The 25,486-nt window shown below is 41.4% G+C and overlaps 1 protein-coding gene across 8 annotated transcripts in view; it reads right to left on the bottom strand.

Moving 5' to 3' along the window:
* Window positions 1–25,240, bottom strand: part of stxbp5l (syntaxin binding protein 5L) — a 160,728-nt gene extending 135,488 nt beyond the window's left edge. For all 8 annotated transcript variants that reach the window (XM_039682068.2, XM_039682072.2, XM_039682069.2 and 5 more), the window contains exon 1: window positions 24,369–25,240. In XM_039682068.2, the coding sequence (XP_039538002.2) occupies window positions 24,369–24,536 (168 nt within the window). In that variant the 5' untranslated portion in view covers window positions 24,537–25,240. The remainder of the gene's footprint in view (window positions 1–24,368) is intronic.
* Between the last annotated feature and the right edge of the window lie 246 nt (window positions 25,241–25,486).

The raw sequence follows: 25,486 nt of genomic DNA, 5'->3' as shown, positions 1-25,486 counted from the left end.
TGCATTTATTGTATTAAATACAGGGGAAACAGTAATATTGTGAAATTATTGCCATTTAAAAATAACTGTTTTCAATTATAATACATTATAAATGTGTTTCTTTCCTGTGATGGCAAAGCTGAATTTTCAACATCATTACTATAGTCTTCAGTGTCATATTATCATTTATCTTTAATACGCTAATTTGGTGGTAAAGAAATTTCTTATTATTATAAATGTTGAAAACAGTTGCTGCTTAATATTTTTATGAAAACCATGATGTATTTCTCATAATTATTTGTTGAATAGGAAATTCAAAGAACAGCACTAGTTAAAAGGTATATGTGACTTACTATGATAAATGTGTTATTTTGTGTATGTGACATAAATAACAATATGATAAATATAAGTAAACAACAGTAGCAAAATGTACATCAATTAAGGGCGGGTCGATATCGCCAAAAAATAAATAAAGAAAAAAAATCCTAAGTCGATATAATGAATCATAATAAATTTTTAAATCTTTTGTCAAATTTGTATTTCTTAGTTTAAAGGCAGATTTTTGTTCCTGAGTGAAAGATGTTGAAACCAGACACTAGACATTTGTTGTTTTATCATCTGGACATGACAACACAAACAAGCGAACATTTCACAAATTAAAATCATATGTTTTGTCTCTTAGAAATGCACATTCGATAGTAGCGAGTAGACAGATGCAGTAGATTGAGTTGGGATGCAGATGTAAACCTTTCAACACAGGTACATTCACACAATGCACCTCTACCACGGTAAATAATTATATTGCTTCTATGGATTTGTTATGAACAACAGTAGACTAAAGACATTAGTAGCCTACAAATGCACAAAATAGTTTAACTAAAATATTGTATATCCACAAGCACTTAATGACCACACACTCTTAAGACAAATATACATAAAAAGCATTTCTTCTCTTCTCTAGCTGTTTCCCTAATTTAGTCTAATAAACCTGGCATTGTGTACAACAAAAATTGGTGGCTCTTTTATGAACCCAGTAGGGGTAAAACCTTTGCGTGGCAGGGGGAGCTGCCACTCGACCTGTCACTCAACCCGTCACCATTAGGAGTAGCTGCCACTTCACCAGTAACATTATATGCGCCTGCCACTCGACCAATCACCGTTATATGCACCTGCCACTTGACCAGTCAACATTAAATGCGATTACTGATAGGATAGCATCTTGCAGTTGATGGAGATTTGTGGGATGCACATCCATGGCACAAAGCTCCTGTTCCACCACATCACAAAGATGCTCTATTGGGTTGAGATCTGGTGACTCTGGGGGCCATTTTAGTACAATGAACTCAATGTCATATTTAAGAAACCATTTTAAAATGATTCAAGCTTTATTACATGGTGCATTATTCTGCTGGAAGTAGCCATCAGAGGATGTGTTCATGGTGGCCATAAAAGGATGGACGTGGTCAGAAACATTGCTCAGGTAGGCTGTGGCATTTAAAGATGCCCAATTGGTACTAAGGGGCCTAAAGTATGCCAAGAAAACATTCCCCACACCATTACACCACCACCCCCAGCCTGCACAGTGGTAACAAGACATGATGGATCCATGTTCTTATTGTTTATGCCAAATACTGACTCTACCATCTGAATGTCTCAACAGAAATCGAGACTCGTCAGACCAAGGAAACATTTTACAGTCTTCAACTGTCCAATTTTGGTGAGCTCTTGCAAATTGTAGCCTCTTATTGCAAATTGTAGCCTTCCTATTTGTAGTGGAGATGAGTGGTACCCGGTGGGGTCTTCTGCTGTTGTAGCCCATCCGTGTCAAGGTTGTGCATGTTGTGGCTTCACAAATGCTTTGCTGCATACCTCGGTTGTAACGAGTGGTTATTTCAGTCAAAGTTGCTCTTCAATCAGCTTGAATCAGTCAGCCCATTCTCCTCTGACCTCTAGTATCAACAAGGCATTTTTCGCCCACAGGACTGCCGCATACTGGATGTTCCCTATCGAGGGAACTCAACACTGCGTCGATAAAATCGACTCTTTGGGGACGCTCCCTAAGCGTGCGCCTCTGAAGTATGAATGAAACTAATCCAATCCTGATTGGTGTTGCGTCATGACGTAACATGTGACGGCATACCCGGAAGTATAAAAGTGACGCTGTCACAACACACACTAGCTTTCGCTCTTCAGCAAGCGCTTTATGTTGAAACTGTTTGTCTTATTTGGTGTTGTTTGTCTTATTATTGAAAAGAATGGCCAGTGAGCAGTTCAAGAAGTGTGTGCATCCCTGCCCTCGTTACATCACGGGTGGGGACGCACACTCTCTTTGTGTGAATTGTTTGGGAGTGCAGCACGCACGGGCAGCTCTCGAGGGGGCTGCTTGTGAAATGTGTGAGGCTATGCCTATTAGAGTGCTGCGCTCCCGGCTGGCGTGCTTTGACGAGCACGGTCAGGCTCGCGTTCCCCAGGGTTCCGGTCCCGCATTTGTCGAGGCGATGCGGCGACTGAGATCCTGGGGTTCGCAGCGGGATCTGGCGGAGGAGAGTGAGAATGCTGAGGCATTTTCTCGCTCTCCATCGGCTGATCCCGCGGCCTCTGAGAGTGGTGTGGGAGCCCGCGCTGCGGTTTCTCCTGCCCGCGATCAGGTCCCGATGCTTGAGCTGTCTGCTTCTGAGGAAGTGGACGTGCTCAGCATTGATGCGGACGACCGTGATCTCAGCGCGCCATCACGCGGCCTGAATTATGAGGAGCTGGTGGAGGTTGTGACGTGCGCTGTGGCCAGACTAAACATCAGCTGGCCACAACATGAGCAGGAAACGCAAGTCACAAGTAAAATGGACGAGCGTTACCTGCAGCGCAGGTCACAGCCTCACCGCCGGGGTCTGCCGTTTTTCCCCGATCTCCATAAAGAGATCGCGAGATCGTGGGAAAGACCGCATTCGTCCCGTATTTCGAGTCCCAGTATAATAGATTACAGCAATGTTGTGGGGGCTCGAGATATGGGATATGGGAAGATGCCGAAGGTGGAGGAGGCTTTAGCGAGCTATCTCTCTCCCGAATCGGCGTCTTCCCTAAAGACCCCGGTGTTGCCTAGTAAGCCCTGCAGGGAAACATCTGCACTAGTGGGCAGGGCTTACATGGCGGCGGGTCGGGCTGGTTCATGTCTGCACTCGATGGCGATTTTGCAGGCATACCAGGCCGACCTCCTGAAAGATTTGGATGAGGGGGAGGGGCCTACTCCTGAGGACATCGCGGAGTTGAGGAAGGCCGCAGATTTGTCTCTCCGGGCCACTAGGGAAGCAGCCAGCGCTATTGGCCGCTCTATGGCGGCCATGGTGGCCACGGAGAGGCATCTGTGGCTGAACTTATCTGGAATTAAAGAAAAGGATAGGTCCTTCCTGCTGGATGCGCCGCTTTCGGCTTCTGGCCTGTTCGGCGACGCCGTTAATTCGGTTGTCGACAGGTTTCAGGAGTCGAGGAAACAATCTGCGGCGTTCCAGCAGTACCTCCCCCGGAAAGCGAAGGCCAAATCTAGTAGGGTGGGGCAAAGCGATCAGCCCCAGCCATCAGCCAGCTCCTCCCATAGGGCAGAGCAGAAGGAGAGCGTTTCCTCTAGAGCCCCCCCTCCGGGGTCTTGGCAACAGAGGAAACGCTCCCAAAAACCGAAGTCCTCCGGCCAGAGGGGCGACCTGAGGGACGTCATTCAGGCTAGGAGGACTTCGGAAAAGAGGTCCTAGCCACGGCAGGACTTCAGAGGGCTGCCCCCTCCGCAGTGAGACAACCGAGGTTGTTCTCGCAGCGGGGCCCTCTAGGAAAAGATGCAGGTCCGCCGTTAACAGCGTTTCGGGCCGCATCAATTTCCAGCGAAAAGACGATTTTAAAACATCGGTTATGGTCGCAGGGACCGAATCGACTACAGCCTGCCAATATTCAGCTTCAGGTAGTCGAAGAGAATACCCTGGAGACACCGGAGGCCAGCCTCGAGAGGCTGGTACCCTTAGTAGATTTTGTAGAGGGATGGTATCATCTTCCCAACATATCTCCATGGGTCCTGCAGATAATACGAGTTGGGTACAGACTGCAGTTCGCGCACCGCCCCCCCAAGTTTTCTGGGGTGGTGCTCACTGCGGTGGTCCCAGAGCAGGCTCAGGTGCTGGAACAAGAAGTACAGACTCTGCTGTCGAAAGGAGCCATAGAACGTGTTCTTCCGGTAGACAGGGAGTCCGGGTTTTACAGCCGGTACTTTATAGTTCCAAAGAAGGATGGGGGGTTAAGGCCAATTTTGGATCTCAGGGTGTTGAACCGGTCTCTGAGAAGGTTCAAATTCAGAATGTTGACCATTCCAACAATCGTGAATCAAATCAGGTCCGAGGACTGGTTTGTCACGATAGATCTGAAAGACGCCTATTTTCACATCTCCATCCTTCCATGTCACAGGAGGTACCTGAGGTTCGCTTTCGGGGGCGAAGCATACCAATATCGGGTTCTTCCGTTCGGCCTAGCACTCTCTCCCCGCACATTTACCAAGTGTATGGACGTGGCCCTTGCTCCATTGAGACTTCAGGGGATTCGGGTATTGAATTATCTCGACGACTGGCTTATTCTGGCCCAGTCTCGGGAGATGGCAGTTCGGCATCGAGATGTCGTTCTTGGCCATATTCAAAAATTGGGGTTAAGACTCAATTTGAAGAAGAGTGTGCTAGTACCGTCCCAGGGCACGACCTTTTTGGGAGTCGTGTGGAACTCGGTTACAATGCAGGCACGTATGTCTCCCGCACGTATCGAGTCAATTCTGGCGATGGTATCCAGGGTGAAGCTAGGCCAGGCCGTCACTGTGAAACACTTTCAAAGGATGCTGGGCCTCATGGCAGCGGCATCCAACATTATTCCTCTGGGCCTCCTTCACATGAGGCCCCTCCAGTGGTGGTTGAAGACCAAGGGGTTCTCACCCAAAGGGAATCCGTTCCGTATGATCAGAGTAACGCGCAAGTGCCTTCAGTCTCTGCAAATATGGAAGAAGCCTTGGTTCCTATCCCAAGGGCCAGTGTTGGGGGTGTCATGTCGCCGGGAAACCGTTTCGACAGACGCCTCCCTTACTGGCTGGGGCGCGGTCATGGACGGCCGCTTTGCCAGGGGTCTGTGGCAGGACCATCATCGCACTTGGCACATAAATTGCCTGGAAATGATGGCTGTGTTCAGGGCTTTGAGGAGCTTCCTCCCAGACCTCAAGGGTCGCCACGTCCTAATACGGACGGACAATACGTCAGTGGTGGCCTATCTGAACCGACAAGGGGGACTCAGATCGCGCCCTCTGTGCAGACTGGCGCATCAGATTATCCTTTGGTCCCAGGGGAAGATATTGTCAATAAGGGCAATGTATATCCCAGGGGTTCAGAATCGGGGAGCAGACATCCTGTCGAGGCAGGGGCTGAGGCCCGGGGAATGGAGACTTCATCCGGAGGTGGTGAAGTCGATATGGGAGAGGTTCGGACCGATGGAAGTGGATCTGTTTGCGTCTCGAGAGACGTCCCACTGTCCACTTTGGTTCTCCCTCTCACATCCAGCCCCGCTGGGGTTGGATGCCATGGTACAGGCTTGGCCGAAGCTTCGCCTGTATGCTTTTCCCCCGATCGCTCTGCTCCCAGGGGTCCTGGAGAGGGTCCGTCAAGAGGGCATCAGTCTACTTCTGGTTGCCCCGAGATGGCCGACACGAGTATGGTTCTCGGATATAATATCACTCCTCATAGCTCCGCCGTGGCCGATTCCTCTGAGGAGGGATCTATTGTCTCAGGCGGAGGGCACAATCTTCCACCCTCGCCCAGAGTTGTGGAAGCTGTGGGTCTGGCCTCTGAGGGGGTTCAGTACCTGAATGCTGGCTTATCAGCTGAGGTGGTTGAAACCATACTTAGCTCTAGGGCCCCATCTACCAGGAGATTATATGGCCTCAAGTGGAAGGTGTTTCACACTTGGTGTGGAGAACGAAGGTTGGATCCAGTAAACTGCCCAGTGGCTTCAGTTCTGGAATTCCTTCAGGATCGTTTCTCTGCGGGTCTCTCCCCGTCCACTCTTAAGGTGTACGTGGCTGCCGTTTCGGCTTTCCACGCGCCAGTAGATGGTGGACCTCTGGGGAGGCACCAATTGGTCATTAGGTTTCTCCGTGGTGCTTGGAGGATGAGGCCGGCGACCAGGTCCAGGGTTCCTGCCTGGGACCTGGCGATAGTTCTGGAAGGGTTGTCCCTCGCTCCCTTCGAACCTTTAGAGTCGGCTTCGCCTAAGGACTTAACGCTAAAAATGGTCTTTCTCTTAGCGATTACTTCTCTTAAGAGGGTGGGAGATCTCCAGGCCCTGGCGGTAACGCCAGCTTGCTTGGAGTTTGCCCCTGGCAAAGTAAAGGCCTTTTTGCACCCGAGTCCGGGCTACGTGCCTAAAGTTCCTTCGAGTACGGCTCGCTCTGTAGTCCTTCAGGCATTCCATCCTCCACCTCATGTGTCGGCGGAAGAAGAGAGGCTTCACTTGCTCTGCCCCGTCAGAGCTTTGAGTGTATACCTGGAAAAGTCTGCTTCTTGGAGAAGATCTGACCAGTTGTTAGTATGCTTTGGGTCACCTAAGAGGGGGCTCCCGGCGACCAAACAAACTATAAGTAACTGGATTGTCCAGGCTATTACTGAGGCTTACAAGGTGCGCGGGGTTCCTTCACCTTTGGCCTTGAGGGCTCACTCGACTAGAGGCATGGCTTCCTCTAGGGCCCTTCTGTCGGGAGTACCTCTGCAGGAGATTTGTGAGGCAGCCGGCTGGGCTACCCCGCATACTTTCATCAGGTTTTATAGTCTCAACCTTCCCAGTACGCCCGGTGCACACGTACTCGGCCCTTGCTGAGGGCCTAATCAGTTTCACTCTGGGGCGGGTCTGTTCGGTGCGTGGCCTAGTGGGTACTCATTCCCCAAAGAGTCGATTTTATCGACGCAGTGTTGAGTTCCCTCGATAGGGAACGTCTCGGGTTATGACTATAACCCTTGTTCCCTGAGAAGGGAACGAGACACTGCGTCGTGTTGCCACGCCCCTTTTTTAGACCCTTGAGCGTCTTGCTTCATCGCGAGGCTAGTGTGTGTTGTGACAGCGTCACTTTTATACTTCCGGGTATGCCGTCACATGTTACGTCATGACGCAACACCAATCAGGATTGGATTAGTTTCATTCATACTTCAGAGGCGCACGCTTAGGGAGCGTCCCCAAAGAGTCGATTTTATCGACGCAGTGTCTCGTTCCCTTCTCAGGGAACAAGGGTTATAGTCATAACCCGAGACGTTTTTTTTGTTTGTTTTTTTCACTCCATTCTTTGTAAATTCTAGAAATGGTTGTGCGTAAAATTCCCAGTAACTGAGCAGATTGTGAAATATTCAGACCGGCCCGTTTGGCACCAACAACCATGCCATGCTCAAAATTGCTTAAATCACTTGTCTTTCCCATTCTGACATTTAGTTTGAAGTTCAGGAGATTGTCTTAACCAGGACCACACCCCTAAATGCATTGAAGCAACTGCCATGTGATTGGTTGATTAGATTAAATGTGAAATTGAACAGGTGTTCCTAATAATCCTTTAGGTGAGTGTATTATATCTCGTCTTTTTATACTTGCAAACTACCTGCAATCGCTGTACTCAATTGAGCTGGTTATAGGGCCAACTTCAAATCATGCAGCTCTGCCTCTGGGTGTGTTTTATTTGGTGCACTGAACTGTAGAGATTACAGGAGTTGTCCAGAATGTGTGCTCTGAAATGTAAGAGCAGGTGCTGTCCACAGCCGTCGGTGCTGGAAGGGTGCAGCGAGATACACAGCCTGCGGGTCTGTGCTAGTGCTCTGGCGCTGTCCACCACAGATGGTGCTGAAATCCATCACACATGCGGCTCCAGAGCTGTGACGCAAATTGTGACTGTACAAAAAAATATATATTTTTTAGAAACAATTCTGCAGTTTAGTGTAGAATAGTTCCTGATTGGGAAACGAAGAGAAAGTGACAAGTCCATGAGGTAACTATCCCTCTAATTTTTTGACAGTATAAAACACTTTTTGCGCACTATCGCTCACTCACTTCCACCATTTGTTTGGCTCCCTCATAGAGGTACGTTCATCAATAATTCATCTGCATAGCTCGGGACTGATGCAAGCAAGTACTGGATGAATGAACAAGATGGAGTGATCACAAAGCGAGTGAAAGACAAGCAGAGAGAGAGAGAGAGAGAGAGAGAGAGAGAGAGACGGGATGGAGTGAGCGTGATGTTCCATTCGTGGCTATTAAGCCATAATAAGGCTGTGATAACCATTGTCATGTCCAAATTTTCTCGACTTGTGACTAAAGCTTCAGATTTATGCAAACATCTGGAATCATTGCTCTGCATCTGCATGGGCGTGGCTGTGTTCGGTGTTTCAGAGCGTATGTGCGTGTTGCTTTATTTTCTCTATTAATCAAACGAGTGCTAATGAATGCCTCGCCATATAGATTTTCATTCAGTGCTCTGCTTTATAGCAGACTATTTAAGCATCCCCCTCGCATTCCCTTCTTAATTTCTGGGTTTCTATCCTCTCTCAAACTGATAATGGGGAATTGTCTCTGTCTTTTAGCTATTCAATTTCTCCACCCTAATTCTACTACTCCATACTGATCCATCACTCTTAAAGTGGGTTTCATTTTTGGGTGAATTGTTGTGTTTGTGTATAGAAATCTCTCTCTCTCTATCAATATATTTAACTATATCACTGCCACTCGACCAATCACCGTTATATGCGCCTGCCACTCATGTTTTTACTGTATTTTTGATCAATTAAATGCAGCCTTTATGAGCAAAATCTTGACTACTTTTCAACATCTTGCCAACCCCGGTACGGGGTACGGTACATCTCATTCGCTTCCTTAGTAGCTCTTACCCATGAATCAATTTTCTTCAGCCACAAACATACAAATAAAACAACACAATCTTGTTCATTCACAGTTGAATCAGACCACATATGCTGTGTGTTTCTGTTTGAGCGTGCTGTAGCATGCTTTTTGTGCCAACCAAGGATCAAGCCTCCCCACCCCCACTCTCCATTTCTCCAAGTCATTCATACGGGCTATATCAGCTTCTACAAGCTGTGTGTATCTGCCCCACTCTTTGTCTTGCAGTTTGCTAGATAATACAAAAATACTTACTGCAATGCTGCTGCTATTCTTTCAACCCATACTTCTTTTTTGTAACTGATGTGCCATGATTAAAATGGAAATCTCTACTGCCCCAATGGTTTTTGAACTATGGCTTTGTGACTTCTTGTTCAATGAATGTTTTAATAGGAATTACAGTAAGTGACAGATTGTGTTTAGGGGTTTTCTCTATCAGCTCATATTTGTAAAGAAGGGCAGAGTCAGTTCATAAGAACCATAAAATGCGTTCATTTAAATACTCTCCACCCATAAAGGGTTGAAAACAGGTATTCCTTTAATGAGATACACATTGACACAAACTCGTCTCCCACCGCTGGAGTAGGGGCGGGTGGTCTAGGTTTGGCAGATCTGCAGCCTTTAATCATGGGCTGGAGAAGAGGTTGACACACAAGGGGGCACTGACCTCCTGTCTGTCCCAGCAGGGCAATGTGACCTGTGACAGGAAGTAGACGAAAAGCCCCGGGGACCTCCCCCTGTATCCATGCATAAAGGTGTGTGTGTGTGTGTGTTTTTGCGTGGTATACAGGCCCCATACGAGCTGCAAAGAGAGTCATTTGCCATTAAATATACATAGTACAGAGAGAGGATGAAAAATACATCTACTGGCCCCAATCTTTAAAGCCTTATTCATATTTCATGGCCAGAAGATCTTTTTTTTTCCTCTTTTTCTCTCTCTTTCTTTCTCATTCTATATCTCTGGCCTTTTGGCTTTCGGTTTGTTGTAGTCGACAGGTTTAATTCTGCATTGGAAAGGCACAGAAAGGAGGAGAGAAACATTTAGTAAAAAGACCTGCGTGCCACTGATGTTATAGAACTTTCCAGAAAACTGAGCAAGGGTCTCTCGCTCTTCCTCTAGCCCTAGCTCTATTTATCTCTATCTAATTACATTTCAAACCACTCTTTCTCCATCGCATATAAATATATAAATATTCCAACACACAATGAACTCTTTCTCGTTTATTCACTCAGCCTTTTCTTTCAGAGGGGTGGGCGAGTCTAGACCCCAATCTAAAAATAGACCACACATCCAGCGCTCCCATGCTCCGCTCTGTGCCCAAGACTGCAGATCTCACGGTCACACTCGAACTGTGCCTCTCGCAAACACGCACACACGGCACGTTATCGTTTTAGCAGAACAACAGGTCTTGTCATATGCTCTCGCAAATATTCTTGGACGAACTGTCGACATCAGTTCCAGTCATATTATACCCTCTCCGCACACACACGTATGTATTATATATACACACAACGCAGCATTGATCTGTTGCTGCAATGCAATATAACACAGTGTAAGCAAAAGATGGTCTTTATAAATGTCTGTTCAAATCATAACTAATGCAGCATGCATTAAAAATGTATTGAGGAAACTATTAATGCTGTCTTTAGTACACTAACTGATCATTCGTAATATCATATATGTGTATGTCAGAGCACAAACATATGAAATATTAAGGAACAAATAATAAGCCAAAGCTGTAATCTACATGTGCATCCCCACATTAAGCCTTGGTGCTCATTCGGGCAAAATGGGTTCGACAATCACTGATAATTTAAGTCTTGAAAAGACCATAATATAATATCATATCATATCATATCATATCATATAATTTGGACCGTGATCATATATTGCAATACAGGAAAACAAACTGTGTGTGTTACTTACAATACAAAAATATGTTTATATTTTTATATATTTTTCACACATACATACACACACACATACATAAAGTCACCATGAAATCAAAATAAACAATTTCTCATTTCTGAATTTTGCAGTATTTATTTTACATTATTTATCTGTGAATTAATATTGTTTTTTATTCTTGTGCCCTGATAATATTTCATCAACATAACATCCCTACCACTTGCAATGACGTTTCATCTCAATCTGTGATTGCAACAATAGCGAACCACGATGATCCAACAATCCAATCAATTCCCGATAGACAAAATAAAATAATTCATTGAATGACAAACACAAGAAATATGAACGACAAGTGGTGGAATATAACATGGCAAAATATATTCTACAATTTTTTTGCCATTCTAAAAATAAACCCACAATACGTTCTCAACTGCAGCGTTTTCTTTCCGAAAATCCAATATTTAAAACAAGTAAAAAATGGCTTTCTGAACAATAAACTTCTCTGATCGTTGCAAATCTCTCAGAGCTGACTGATACATTTGGTAGAGACACTTTGTTGCTGTTCCCTGATAAGCTCTATGCCTTTAATATCCCACAGATGATTTGTACATGCTTCAGGAATAGAAGCTTCCAGATTTGGCACTTTGTGATGTACACTCATACGCATGAAGCTAGAGCTACATCCTCATAGTCCTTCAGCCAGAAAAGAAACATCTAGACACCAAACTTTTGAGCAACTTTTGAACCTTTAAAGCCTGAGACATAGAAAGATAGGTGGAGATGGTTGTATTCATACTTCAAAACTCTATTTCAAAATTATGTTCACCTACAAACGACAGACTACTGTTTTCTGTACTTGACTCCTTAATTCGGTGATGTTCACACACAGCTCAGTTATTTACGGGAGTGACAGCCGCGGTCTATAACCAAAATAACACCAGTAAATTTTCAGGACTCTCACCCCCATTCTTGAAAAACATGTACTGTGAACGCTACTGAACTGGACAGCTAGTTGTCTGTCACGTCAAATGAGAGAGCCACTCTGCAATACACCGTGTGACGCGTGGGTTTTCATATGTGCTTTCAAAAAATTTTCTACGACAGAGATACTGTATAAGATGTGTCATCTGAAAGTTCTAGATCCAGTTACTTTTCTCCATCGGAGCAGTTCCCATCAGTTTTGTGTTCTACACGCAAATCAAATGACCCACTCTCCACTCAAATAATAAACGCTGTTGTCAGTTAATGAAGATTTGACGGATGAACTTGTGGATCGATTGGGCTCTTGTGGCGTCACAAGTGATAAGTCTTTTCAGTTTTAGGGACATTGTCATCTTTGATATTACTTTGGTCACTGTTGCTATGGTTACTGGTAAGAGAATACAGGCTTGAGCCACTACGGTAAGTTGTTGTGTGAACAGTTAATTTTGACATTTGCACCTTTGAGTAAAAGGGAATGACAATCCCAAAAATTTCGGAGCAACTTAAAGCAACTTATAGCCTTAAAGAAACTTTCGTAGCCTTAAAGCAACTTATTACAGAAAATGTATTCTATAATTATTAATAAAATGATAAAAAAAATAAGTGTATAAAAATGTATAAATAAATATATATAAAAATAAAAGTGTTCTTACCTTAAATAAAATAATTAAATGAAAAAAATGAAAAATAATAAAATTAAATTCTGAGCAACACTTCACTTTGCAGAACATCTCATTTAAGAATAAATTGCTCACGTTGCACTCCCAAGTAGTTTGATTGCAAACATCTGCTAAATGAATAAATGTAAATAACTCAAACTAATCTGGATTCACTCACTACTAACTGCCTCAAATAAAATCTTTCAAATACTCAGTGACATAACTCCCAAACTTTAGCAAATCCAGCTATTTTCTTTCTAATTCAAAACCTGACAATTTCAGAAAGGTCTTTTTGTGACATTAGATTGTTCATGAACGTTTCGTGGGTAGTCCATCTGAGGCTGAGACTAGCTGTAAGTTGTTTCATTCAGGGGTCTAAGGTTCAATCCCTGGGATCCCAGAGGATAGATTTATTGCTCAGAGGTTGCTCTTGCAAAGATGTGTTATTTGGTGACTGGAGTACAGTACTGAGGATTGCCCCCTTCAGCAAATCACTTAACCTCAGATTGCTCAAGCAGGACCATGATAATAAGCAGACTAGGTTCCTTTGGTGAAAAAAAAAGCATCTTCAAAAACTAACAAAAACTCTTTTTCTGACAGTAGAAAGCAACTATAGAAACACACACATACACTAAAAGTGTGTTGTAAGTTCCGTCAAAAATAATAATCGCCCAAAGACAAAAATGAACAAGGAATGCAATCTGACTCATAAAGAAAACAAAGAGACAATGAAAATAAAGAATGAGAAGAGGAAGAAACCCAGACAGATAGCATTCTCATATGACAAAATCAATTACAAATACTGAATATATGAGGAAGATAACTACAAATAAGGAAAGAATAAAACAAACAGAGCAGGAATCCAAACAGAAATCTGCTTCAATCAGCCTGAAATGGTATTAAGCCTCAAATCCAACAAATAACCTTAAAACAATTGAGTGAAGGGGAGGAAAACAGAAAGAAGTGAGTGGTGGGAGGGAGGGAAGGGGATAGATACCAGATAAGAGAAATGAGGCTCTTTTATTGGGTCAATAAGTGTGTCATCGCCCCGGTGAAGCCACAGGAGGGCAAATAGCCCACTTGTAAAGCAGTTCTGTCACCAATCAATTACAAACCAGACCATCATCCTGCACACACATAATAGAATATGACAAAACGATCAGTCAAAAACCAGTCCAAAGTACAAAGAGATTGGAAACACAGTAAAACCTGAAGGTTAATTGAAAGTACTTGTCCTTTGAATGACAACAGGATTGTTAAAGCATCCATCTGCCCATCTTGTCTTTGTTAGAGCTGGTATAATATGTATCTAAACGTCACTTGAAAGGAATGTGTGGGCGGGGCGCAGCTTGTTTGAACCCTGCTGCTGTTTATGCTGCGGGCTTCAAGCTGCGCTAAGAGCAAGACTTAGAATGCAATTACTGAGCTTACAAGCCATTGTGTACTTGAGCGTGCATGTGCACGTGCCTAACTGGATTTCCGTCTACAGACATATTAGCTATCAATCGCCTATCCGGAGAGGGCGGCAGTTCAATGCAAGGGAAGCTAAGGAAGAATGCCAATCACAAATGAACGCATCTGTTGGAGGTGATATCATCATTGACATGAAATAAATATTGATGAATGTTGGCAGTGAGGTCAACATAGAGGTTAGACAACAACTTCTTAATTGAGCATTGGACGCCGTTTGAAGCAATCACACACTTTCACCGTCACATGTTACGGTTATCAAGCCTGAGGAGAGCGACAAATAAAGTGCAGTTGTCTATCAGAAGGCTGTTAGAAATCTATGTTTAAATCTTTATCTCACACTTCCAACTTTATTTCTCATAAATTGCAACATAATTTATTGCTAACTACAACTATATATCTCAGAATGTGTCTTTATTGGGCAGTTTCCCAGACAGGGTTTAAAATAAGCCAGGAGTAGGCCTTAATCTCTGTCCAGGAAACCGCCCCTTTATCTTGTAATGTGACTTATTTTGAACATACAGTTGTGACTTGTATGTCACAACATGACAATTTCTTGCAATTTTGGACCCCCTCGAAAACGAGAATGATACATCTCAAGGGGTTAATCCTAATAAATTCTAATGATTTTGGCTTGGCATCTTACAATATGAGTTAAAAGAAATATTACATACTTTTTAATGTGACTATTATTATTATTAAAACTTCATCATACAATTAGTTTTTATTTATTTTTAGTTTTACTCTGATGTACCAACAGGCTTCCTGAATTGCTCTTAGAAAAAGGGGTTCATTGGGGTTCTATATATAAAGCATAGGGTTCTTTACTCAACTCTATTTATGCTAAAAAAAAAAAAGATTTTATATTGACAAGAAAGTATTCTTTTGGCACAAAGGTTCTGTATAGGCTATTATTCATCCATACTATATTGTATTATTCTGCAACATTTTGTAGTTGTAATTAAATTATTGTATATTAAACTGTTGTACTAACTTAATATCACATTTTAATCATGCTGATTTTTGGAGGAGAAAAACTGAAATGGTACTCTTCGTGTGATATTGATTAACTACATAAAATGATATAATTATATACATTTTCTAACCACCATATCTTGAATTTTATGATCATTCACATGCATTCACAAATAGGGTCTTGATGTTTGTCAATAATATGAAATATTTAATCCGGAAAGGACAAAACAAATGTAAATGAATGAAACCAAAAGGTTCCATATAGAGACTTTTTCCTGGTTAAAAAGAACCTTTTTAGAACCCCTTATTATTGAACCCTTAAAGAGGGTTCTGTATAGAACCTTTTAAGGACTCCAAATACTTAGCGCTGATAGAACCATTTAAGGTTCTATATAGAACCTTTTCTTCTAAGTGTGTAGAAATTCTGACAATTTAACAGCTTTACGAATTTGAATTACATACATCTAAAGGCCTACAATTTTATGTAATAGTGACTATCAGTATTTTTTAAAGATCTTAAAATCAAAACATATGCAAATGTGCACAAATACAAAGCAAAACAAAATCCTCTGAAAAGAAATGTGTTCATCCACTTTCTTCTTTTGTGCAAGTCACTCAATTACAAGAAGAGAAAATGAAGGGACATCAGAGAAGTGAAGTGGAAAAAGGTTTAGAGGATATAGATTGACTGAACAGGGCTATTCATTTGTGGGTGATTACAAGCACAGAGCTGTTTGGAGTATTAACTACCTTAGGTGTCGTCTCTCCAGTGACTAAGCATGGCTGAGTTTAAATGATGGAAAGAAATAACAATAAGGTTCAAACAAATGATACCATTAGAAATCAATCAATTCGAGAGGATGTAAAAAGATAAACAGATAAACAGAAAGTAAGGGTGCCAGGTAGGGCTGGAGGTCAAGTCAGAAGAAGATCATGTATTTGTCTCAATGATCATCATTGTGCATCATCCAGGCACATAAAGCAATATAAGGTCAAAGAAAGAACATGACAAAGAGAAACATCAGTGTAAGGTGCAAAATGTTTATTTGCACACTGATATGGTTGTGGAGTTGATATGGCACGGTTGTAAAGCTTCATAAGGTAATGTATCAGAAGAGCTTATAGCAATAAATAAGCTGAATGGTAATGGTTAATGTTTTTAGGAATATATCTGCTCTTCTGTTGGAAATAAGTGTTGCTGCAATCATTCAAGTGTTCTGGAATTTTTGGTTTTATGGTAAAAGTGGAAACTTTAAACCTTGTGATATTTTTTGTACATTTATATTTTGTTTGTAAATTAAAAAAAAATATATGTATATATTAAAGTGACATTCAACAAATGATAACAAAAAAGACAGTTTAAAGCATTGCAATGTACGGAGGAAAAGCACAATAAACAAAAAAAAATGTTTTCTGTGTTGAGACAAATCTTTTGTGATGTTCTAAACTGCTTGGATAATCACACAACGTGTGCCGTGGTTCATTGATGACATGTCGGATTCGCAAAATAATCCAGTAGCAGGGGCGGAGTTTGATCCAGATCTAAGGGGTGGAGATGGATAGGAATAGGTGTGGGGTTAGGGATCAGGGGGTGGAGATGGGTAGGTTTAGGTATATGTAAGGTGGAAGGAGTTGGATCATGATCCAACTCCTCCCCCTGGATTTCTTGTTCTGCAGTGAGGACCATCTCAACTAATGACTCCTTTGAACTGATTCACTTTACAGTTTTTCTCCGTCGCTTTGGTGCATTTATCACATCACTATTTACATCTGCACAACAGTAAATGCAGTTAACTGTATAAGTTTATCAAGCAAAGAGAATACTTTTTGTGCAGAAATAAAACAAAAATAACTTTATTCGACTATTCCTTTTCTTCCTTGTCTCAGGCCTACAAGGAAGAAAAGGAATAGTCAAATAAAGTCGCTATTTTTGTTTTGTTTCCGCACAAAAAGTATTCTCATCACTTGATAAACTTATTCTTGAGCCACTGTTGTCACAAGGAACATTTAAACATTTTCTTCAAGTTTCAGTCCCTTAGGGTGCCTATTTGGTAGTGATCCACCTCTCAAATTTAATCAAAAATATCTTCATTTGTGTCACGAAGACGAATGAAGATCTTACGGGGTTGGTACAGCATGGGGGTGAGTAATTAATGACTTAATTGCCTAACCCTTTAAACACAATATTTCAGTTCTTGAGATTTGTATATATTTTTGTTAATCTGAAGTACTCGGCTATTCCTCTTATAACCTTAACATAACCATTAGGCTGCTGTTTTGACATCTGAATGGTTATAACTTCCTGTATTGCTTTCAAGCCTTTTAGAATTGCAATCAATTATATATTTCATTCATATGAAAATAAAATAAAATTAATGGGAAAATAAAAACTGTTCTCTACGACTAAATGAAGATGTGTTTTTTTTCCCATATTTCCATTTAAACATTTTATGGTGGGTCTTGAGATTGATTATACTTGTCTCGGTGGGTCCTAGAATGAAAAAGTTTGGGAACCCATGATTTAGAGAACCCACCCTCAAATTATCCATGTAAGAAGATAAGTACCTATACAGTGGGGAGAGACAGAAAAAACAGAAAGTATAAAAGCCACCATGTGAGACTTAGTCATGTTGATGTCTTCTTTGAGAAACAAATTTATCTTTTCGCAGTTTTGTTACCATCTTCTTCAATCGAAATCTTTTCACCCAAAGCCACTGCAACAACAACAGTGATGCCCAGAAAAAAAAAATCTGTCACATCAACAGTCTTACCAAATGTCGAATCTAGGAAATCATTAAATCTCTTGTATAGTGTACACATATCCCACTATCTTTGAGCCCATATCAGAAATATCGGAAAACGTATCATCATCTTTTATCTCTGTATCACAATTCATCATCCCTTGATGCATCAACAGGTTTCTCAAGTCTCACGCATTGGCCGTGAGACACGCAATTCAACCAGTTAACAAGCTCACACGCTACACAGTGTATTTCTCACGCTGAAAAGGCAATGCCAACCAAGTTGTCCTGCAAGCTTTTAGTGATGTTTCCTGCCACCAGCACGTATCTCAGCCAGATGTTCGTTAGTTAGGGAGAATACAGAAGTTGACTGAACATTCTCGACCACCAGCTAGGTAACCAACAACATTGCGCAAACACACGTCGTGATGGAGAAGGTAAGCTGGAAGAAAGCTCATCTATAACATTTTTAGGCTAAAACATTTAATATTTAGCCCATCGTATAAATTATTATTGATGCAGTCAAAAACTCCACGACTACTTTGCAACCAGGCCAGAAGCTTTGGCTCAGTTTGGCTAGCTTACATTATCTGAAACTAAGGGAAATGTTTGTGGGTATGGGAAGGAATGAAGATGTATTTCTTCATTTTATTTTAAATGATGTATTACTGTATTAATAGTTTTTCTAGTAACATTAAATGTTATAATTTCAATTTGTGCTGGTTATAATGGGTAAAATTGGGGGGCGTGGATGGGCAGGGGCTACATGAGAGCTCCTCCCCTAACCACATGTGATCTCATCATAGACAGTAAAAGAAAGGGATTTCACTCCAAGCTTTTGATAAAACTTGAGAACCCTGTGCATCAACAACATTACCAGTAGCCTAGCACTTGTCACATCACCATAAAGTTGGTCACTCATATCATTGTTCATTTCACAATTTTCACTTGATTCTCATTTTGACCGTTATCAGAAACGCTTTGAGCCTGTTTCAGCCTCAACAACTTGAAGCATTTAATGCTTACCGTCGTTTTAGCATAAATCATATACCTTTCCTTCGTAGACACTCTAAAGACACGTCTAAATTTGGTTCTTTCAAAAACATGAACACCTATCTTCTGAAAGACATTATTGTTACCTGTTTCAACGCTTCATTTTTACAGCCGAGTGGAAGCGTGTTTATCGCTTTGGCGCATTTTCATACAGCGAAAGCCCTCGCTCAATTTCATCATTCCGAATAAATGAGGCACACTAGATACTGTTACCTTATAGCTAGATGCGCAACAAGCGGTGAAACAACAACAAACTCTCCACTTACCACAATTCCATTAGATATCAGGCGGCTAACTTGAACCTCTTCCTTCACAAAAACGACCACAGCTTTGTTCATGCCATGTGTGAAGCCGATGCAGTACCTCTCCAACAGCCAGCACATCTTCCAGTCACACCGGTCTCAACACACCTGACGCCTTGACGAAGGGAAACAGGTGGCGCAACGAAGAAGGACGCCATCCTGATTCCAAACAAAACTCCACAAGTACCTCGCACAAATTAAAATTATTATTTTATTTTATTTTTACATGTATTTTGTTTAGAAACCAAAAAAAGTATAATATTAGACAGAAAAGCCCAATAAGAGAGAAAGAGAGAGATCAAACAGCACTGGCTTTATGCACAGCTGCACTACTTCCTGAACTTAAGCCAGCTCCTTATTTCCTGTCTGCAATTATTGGCCGAACTTGATTAATTCAGGTGTGTCTGATTATTGTTGCCGTGACTACTGAGGTCAGGCACACCTGGATTAATCAATTTGGCCAATAATGGCAGACAGGAAACAAGGAGCTGTGCATAAAAGACAGAGATTTTCATAGGTGGCAAAAGGGGAGGGAAATTTTCAATAAATCAATAAAATGTTCCTAAATGAGCCAAGAAATTATGTGGAATATTTTTTTTTCCATGTGCCATCAAAATGCATGCAGTAGAGGGTTAATTAATTTTTAACAGTACTATATTTCAATAACTATTTTGCTTTTCTGGAATATTTTAATATACATTTATATACAGTATTCTTATATTAAACAAAGTGAAAAAAAAAAAAAATCCAAAAGGTCAATAAAACAAAAACAACAAAACTAGCTTCCACTCTACTATTTGTATGCCATTGTTTGGACACATCAATGTTTTAAAAGAATTATACCCTTCAAGAAGTTTAGCACATTCTTAGGATAGAAGAATTCACTCTGCTGCATCAACTGTGTTGATGATGAAAAAAATCAATCTACAATATAGAGACTGTACAATACAATTGATACTTGTTTCTCTTTGGTCGAGTGAGCACAGCTTTCCTGTTGAGAGACGAGGATACATGCAGACAGAGCGGGCTGCTCGCACTGCAGTCTCAGAGCACTGAAGAAGAGGCCAAGACAGAGCACTAACAAACTACCATAGCATCTACCTTGTGTTTTGTCATTTTCATGTGCGAAAACTGATTGGCTTAAAAAACAAGTTCCCTCCTGTTTGTTTGGGTTTTTTTTTTTACCTTCCATTATGATGTTACATTCACATACACATTTACTTTTTTCTATATTTCCTCTATGCCTTTGACCCTATTATTATTGTGTGCATGCCAGATCCCTCCTGGAGTAGAGAGAGACATTCTACCACACATGAAACATAACAGCCTGTGACGGGAGTTGTTGTCAAACCTCATAATTCAGTTGAGTGATCATAACCAGAAATGGGTGTCACAGCATGTTCTTGAGCACATGAGAGGGTGTTTGGCAGTCTATTTCAGATCTGAGTCTCCAGAGAACTGTCTCTGTCAACATCCCAACCCCTTTGACACACCATGAGGCATATACTTGTCCACAGAATAATAACTCATACAATTGAATTCACCATTGCTTATGTCTGCTTGATTTCATTTTCATTAAAGGGGTCGGTACAATTGAGTTTATCGGATATAAAGTTTACTAAGCAACCCCCGAAAAGGAATAAACTGTATGCATTTGTTTACTGTTAGTTGTAACAAGTGTTTTTGTGCAATTTGCTGTGTATGTTGTATGTACAAGGGAGAAAGAGAGTTAATGGATTAGTTAATGGACTTTAATGCACACTGTGTCTTATTCAGCTCTGAAATGGTTTTACCTTTGCTATTGATCTCAGATAAAAGGAACAGGATTTGTCCACAGAGTTTTATCGGTTTATCAAATTTCAGAGTCATCAAACTGCACCCCAAGATTCTTAACCACCGATTTGCAGAATAAAGATAAATTTCTCATATTAGAAAGTTTTTGGGAATAAAACGTCCCAGATTATTTCAGTTTTTGCTTTCATTTAAATTAAACAAATTCCATTAATTTAACTGTAATTTTTTTTTTACAGTTACATTTTTATACTGTAAAAAGTTTAGTAATGATTCAGTTGAGCTCCTGTCCTGTTTTCATAGATGTAGGTACACCTGAGTGTCATCAAGTATAATGGGTAAATTAGCAACGGGCGAGGCAGAAAGACTCAAGTGCAGGAGAAAGATAATTATTACAAACACTAAGCAACAAGGAAAACAACACTCTATAGATGAAAATAAAACAATAACAAAACCTGAACGTGCAGGAGTATCACAGGGAACGGGGGACATTAGACAACGTACCGACACAGACTGCAAACAAGAGGAGACTTAAGAAGGGAAACTAATCAGGAGGGAACAGGTGGATAAACTTAAATAATAACCAGGTAATGAGGGGGAGGGATCAGATGATAGCTGCGTCCCAATTCGCATACTATCCGTCCTAAATAGTATTCGAAAATAGAAATAGTACATCCCAAACCATAGTATGTTGAAATGAGTGTCCCACAGAGACTCCGATGGTCTATATCCGGTCAGAATCCGAAGTGCAGATCGATGCACACTCTAACGGCTGATATTGCCCACAACCCATCGTGCGCTGGACGAGGATTCAGTTAGAACTACAAACACAAGTAAAAAGTGTTAAAAAAACTACAGACATGGAGGACGCACTAGTCCGGCGGTTGTGTAGAGATGTTTAGATAAAGGGGTTTGAGTGATTCATTATCAGTATCTAACCTGACGAAAATGTATTTATTCAATGGTGGCTACATTATTATATTGCATCTGCAGAAGCATTGTGAACCTTTGTAAAGATATGTTAGATAACTTTTAAATGCATCATTATATTGAAATTGCAAACACTGAGGAGAGTCTCCGCATGAAAGACCCACGACTGGCAGGTGAACGTGCGACAACATTTCTCTCCGAAACGGTAAGAAATTAAATTAGATCTAATGGAGGATTTTAACTGTGACGAGATGATTGACAGGGCAGTTTATGGTGAGAGGATGCGCATGACAGAGCGGTCCGTTAAAGATGACGCAGTAGTATGTCCCAAAGCTTGCCTACTCTTTTGCTACACACTCAAAAGTATGTATTTTTCTTCACAAAAAGCGTACCTAGGGCGTAGTATATAAGTAGGCAAATTGGGACGCACATGACACGAGCACATGGCCCAAAATAACAAAACACCCATGTGCAGCACAAGACAGGACAGGCATGTGACACAATGCCTTTGAAAAATAGAACTTAAAAGGAACCTAAAAGTAACATATAGTGAAAACAGAATTAGACCACGAATTGAACATTGCGGAACACCACAAATCAATGAAGCAGATATGGAGTAAAGTTGACCAATACTAGTAACTGAGAAGGTTCTATTGAGAAAAGATTTATACCATTCAAAAAGAGCCATACCCCAAATGCCCAGTCTTTTCTAGCACAACTATGTAACAAAATCATTGAAAACAAGAGCCATAACAAATACTTAACAACTTTTTTTTTTTTTTTCTGGGAATCAGATACTAGTCTACTAGTAACACTTCCATGGATATTTCATAGCACATATCGTCTCAACTGAAAAAAAAGCACTTTCTGTGGGGGCGCAAAAAAGCGCCCACAGTAAAGCATTTTCAGAAGAGTACTACCATTTTCAGCAGGCTAAAAATGCTTTGGTGAACACGCAGCCTTATGAAGTGTGTTCTAGGATGGTGCAAACTGACGACCTCTCAACTTTCATAGAGCAGGTAAACACTCAACATCAAAACTATGTGACTTCATTTTATTTAGCTGATGATTAATTCTAATATATCCAATCTGTTAAGCTTCAATTCATTCTGTGAACCGGATAGCCTATTAGGGCCAACTAAATGGATAATTTATCTGAGTTGTATACTCGGGGACGTTGGACCTGTAGTCCCGGGGAGAGCATATAGCAACACCGCGGTCCCATCACTATACATGGTGAGAACAAGGCGTGTGCCCGTCGGCAGTGAATAAATGTGCTGCGATGGGAATATTTCACAAGCAGCTTTATAAAGTGTAATTTCTGCACGTGATACATCCCTGCACTTCAATTCAAACGGTACTACTATCGTTCGTTCGTTCATTCTTACCCATTTCCGCTGTGTAATTTGCTATGTTGGAGAACACACGTCCATCCTCGATCGCTCTACAAAATATTTAACTTAATCCATATTTCGAGCTCGAATCGAACCGATTCAATTGGAGGCAGATTCGCTGCAGTCAGTTTCAACCATCCCGATCGGCTGCATTGGGCCCTTAAAAAATCTAAAAATAGGCTACCTTTAGGAAAAACACAGCCTATAAGCCCGGGGACTACGGCAGGCAACCGATCGCTTGTTATATAGCGAAGATACCTCGGTTATATCATTGATTTCCTATCACTTGACTTTTTCATTTCTGAACATCTCACTCCTGAGCATCTCGATAGATAGATAGATAGATAGATAGATAGATAGATAGATAGATAGATAGATAGATAGATAGATAGATAGATAGATAGATAGATAGATAGATAGATAGATAGATAGATAGATAGATAGATAGATAGATAGATGGATAGATAGATAGATAGATAGATAGATAGATAGATAGATAGATAGATAGATAGAGTACGGTTCTGGCTCCGTTTTTTTTTTGGACTGAGAGATTTTGGGAATCTCGCCACTGGTGTTTGTTTTGACCTGTTATACATGCTGTTTAGACTGAGACAACTGGGATAGTTCGCCCAAAAAATTAAATTATGCCATCATTTACTTACCTTCAAATTGTTCCAAACCTGTATGAGTTTCTTCTGTTGAACAGAAGAAGTTTCTTTTTTCATTTTTCATTTTTGGATGAACTATCTCTTTAAGTGCTGGGAACTTAAAGGGACATTTAATTTTGTCATAACTTAGTCATTAGCATGTTTTTACAAACGTATAACTTTATAATGTCTGAGGAACACAAAATAAGATAAAAATGTTAATAACCAAATAATTTTGGTTAGATTGACGTCTATTGTATGAACAAAAACACTGAAGCATTTATCAAAACATCTTCTTTTATGCTCCACTAAAGAAAGTCATACGTGGTTGTGAGGTTGAGGAAATCAAAATTTTCATTTTTTTGGGTGAACTATCTTTTTAAGGTCCGTGTCATTAGTATACAATCTGTGGTTTAGTATGTCTGTATATCTTTGTATATATTATGTCTACTGCTGGTGCACTGCAATATCTATTGTGGCTCTATCAACAACAGTTCTCCCAACATCTGCATTGATTAGCACATGCCTCTTTGCCAAAACTAGCTTCACATCTCTACTGCAATGACAGACAAGCCCTTTGCGACAATCTAGAGGGGCACCCACCTTACAGATCTGGAAGTGCTCGGACATCAGCGTTTCCTGGATCTCCAGTTCGCGCGGTGTTGGTGCCGCACTGGGGGTCCCGGCCGCACTGCCGCACGCGGGAGATCCGCCTGGATTCACAGGCGATGAAGTGGTCAACCCGTCCAAAACCTTCCGGAACTTCTTCATCTTTATTTTTGTTTACACTACGCCGTTTCTCTTGAAAACCCACAAAACGTGCCGTCGAGACGCTTAAAACGGCATAGGAGAGATGCAGCTTCAGACGAATTCAGACTCTTCGTTTCTTCTTCCTTTCAGGATTTTATGTGCACAAAAAGTCGCAGAAGAATCTCATTTTCCAAAGCAAGGCTGATGATCACAAATAAAGTAGATGAATTGGGGTGAAAGGCGAAGAGAGGTTCAGTACGCATTAAAGCCTGAACCAGGCTGGAGAACAACCAAGAAACTTCATGGCACTTACGCAGGACGGTATCGCATCCAACTAGCCAACATTCTCAGAAGCCATGCCAGAAACATATTAAAGTACAATTGACTTTGGTGAATTTATTATTATTATTATTTTCGAAACTCAATAGTGGTACACACCGAAACTCACGCTGAGCGTTTGTGGTTTGGGATCCCAGGCGCAGAGGAGACACGCTGCAGAGAAGCAGCGTATAGCGACGAGCGAACGTCGAAAATGGATGACAAACTGCCGGGAAAAGAAAGAAAATTCACGGCCTGAAATGTTTTCTGTGAAATCCCCTTCTCTATTTCTTTCTTTTGAGTTATTTGGGAGGAGAGGAGGCGAGTACCCTCGACCCGAACCCTAAATATCTCCCGCAGTCGAGTGCGAGGCGAGCTGCTGTCCAAGGTGCTGAATGATTGAGCGAAAGAAAGCCACACCCCTCTATGTTCTAATTGGACCATGTGCCACGGCCCTGCTGTAATCCCCGCCTTTAAGCAGCAACGATTGGACCATGTGCTTCAGAAACCACAAACAATGAAATAGTTATTTAATTACTTGCACATTTTTTTATTAACCTTATGATTACTTTTAATGCACCAAACTGAGCTACAAAAGTTTTGAAATTCTAATGTACCGTCATTTTTCATGCCAATAAAGCATCATCAATTTA

Source organism: Pimephales promelas, chromosome 7 (genome assembly GCF_988280905.1).
Source record: "Pimephales promelas chromosome 7, fPimPro1.hap1.1, whole genome shotgun sequence".
Classification (NCBI taxonomy): Eukaryota; Metazoa; Chordata; class Actinopteri; order Cypriniformes; family Leuciscidae; genus Pimephales; species Pimephales promelas.
Note: the sequence above shows the minus strand (reverse complement) of the source record. Positions and strands in the feature narration are given on the sequence as shown.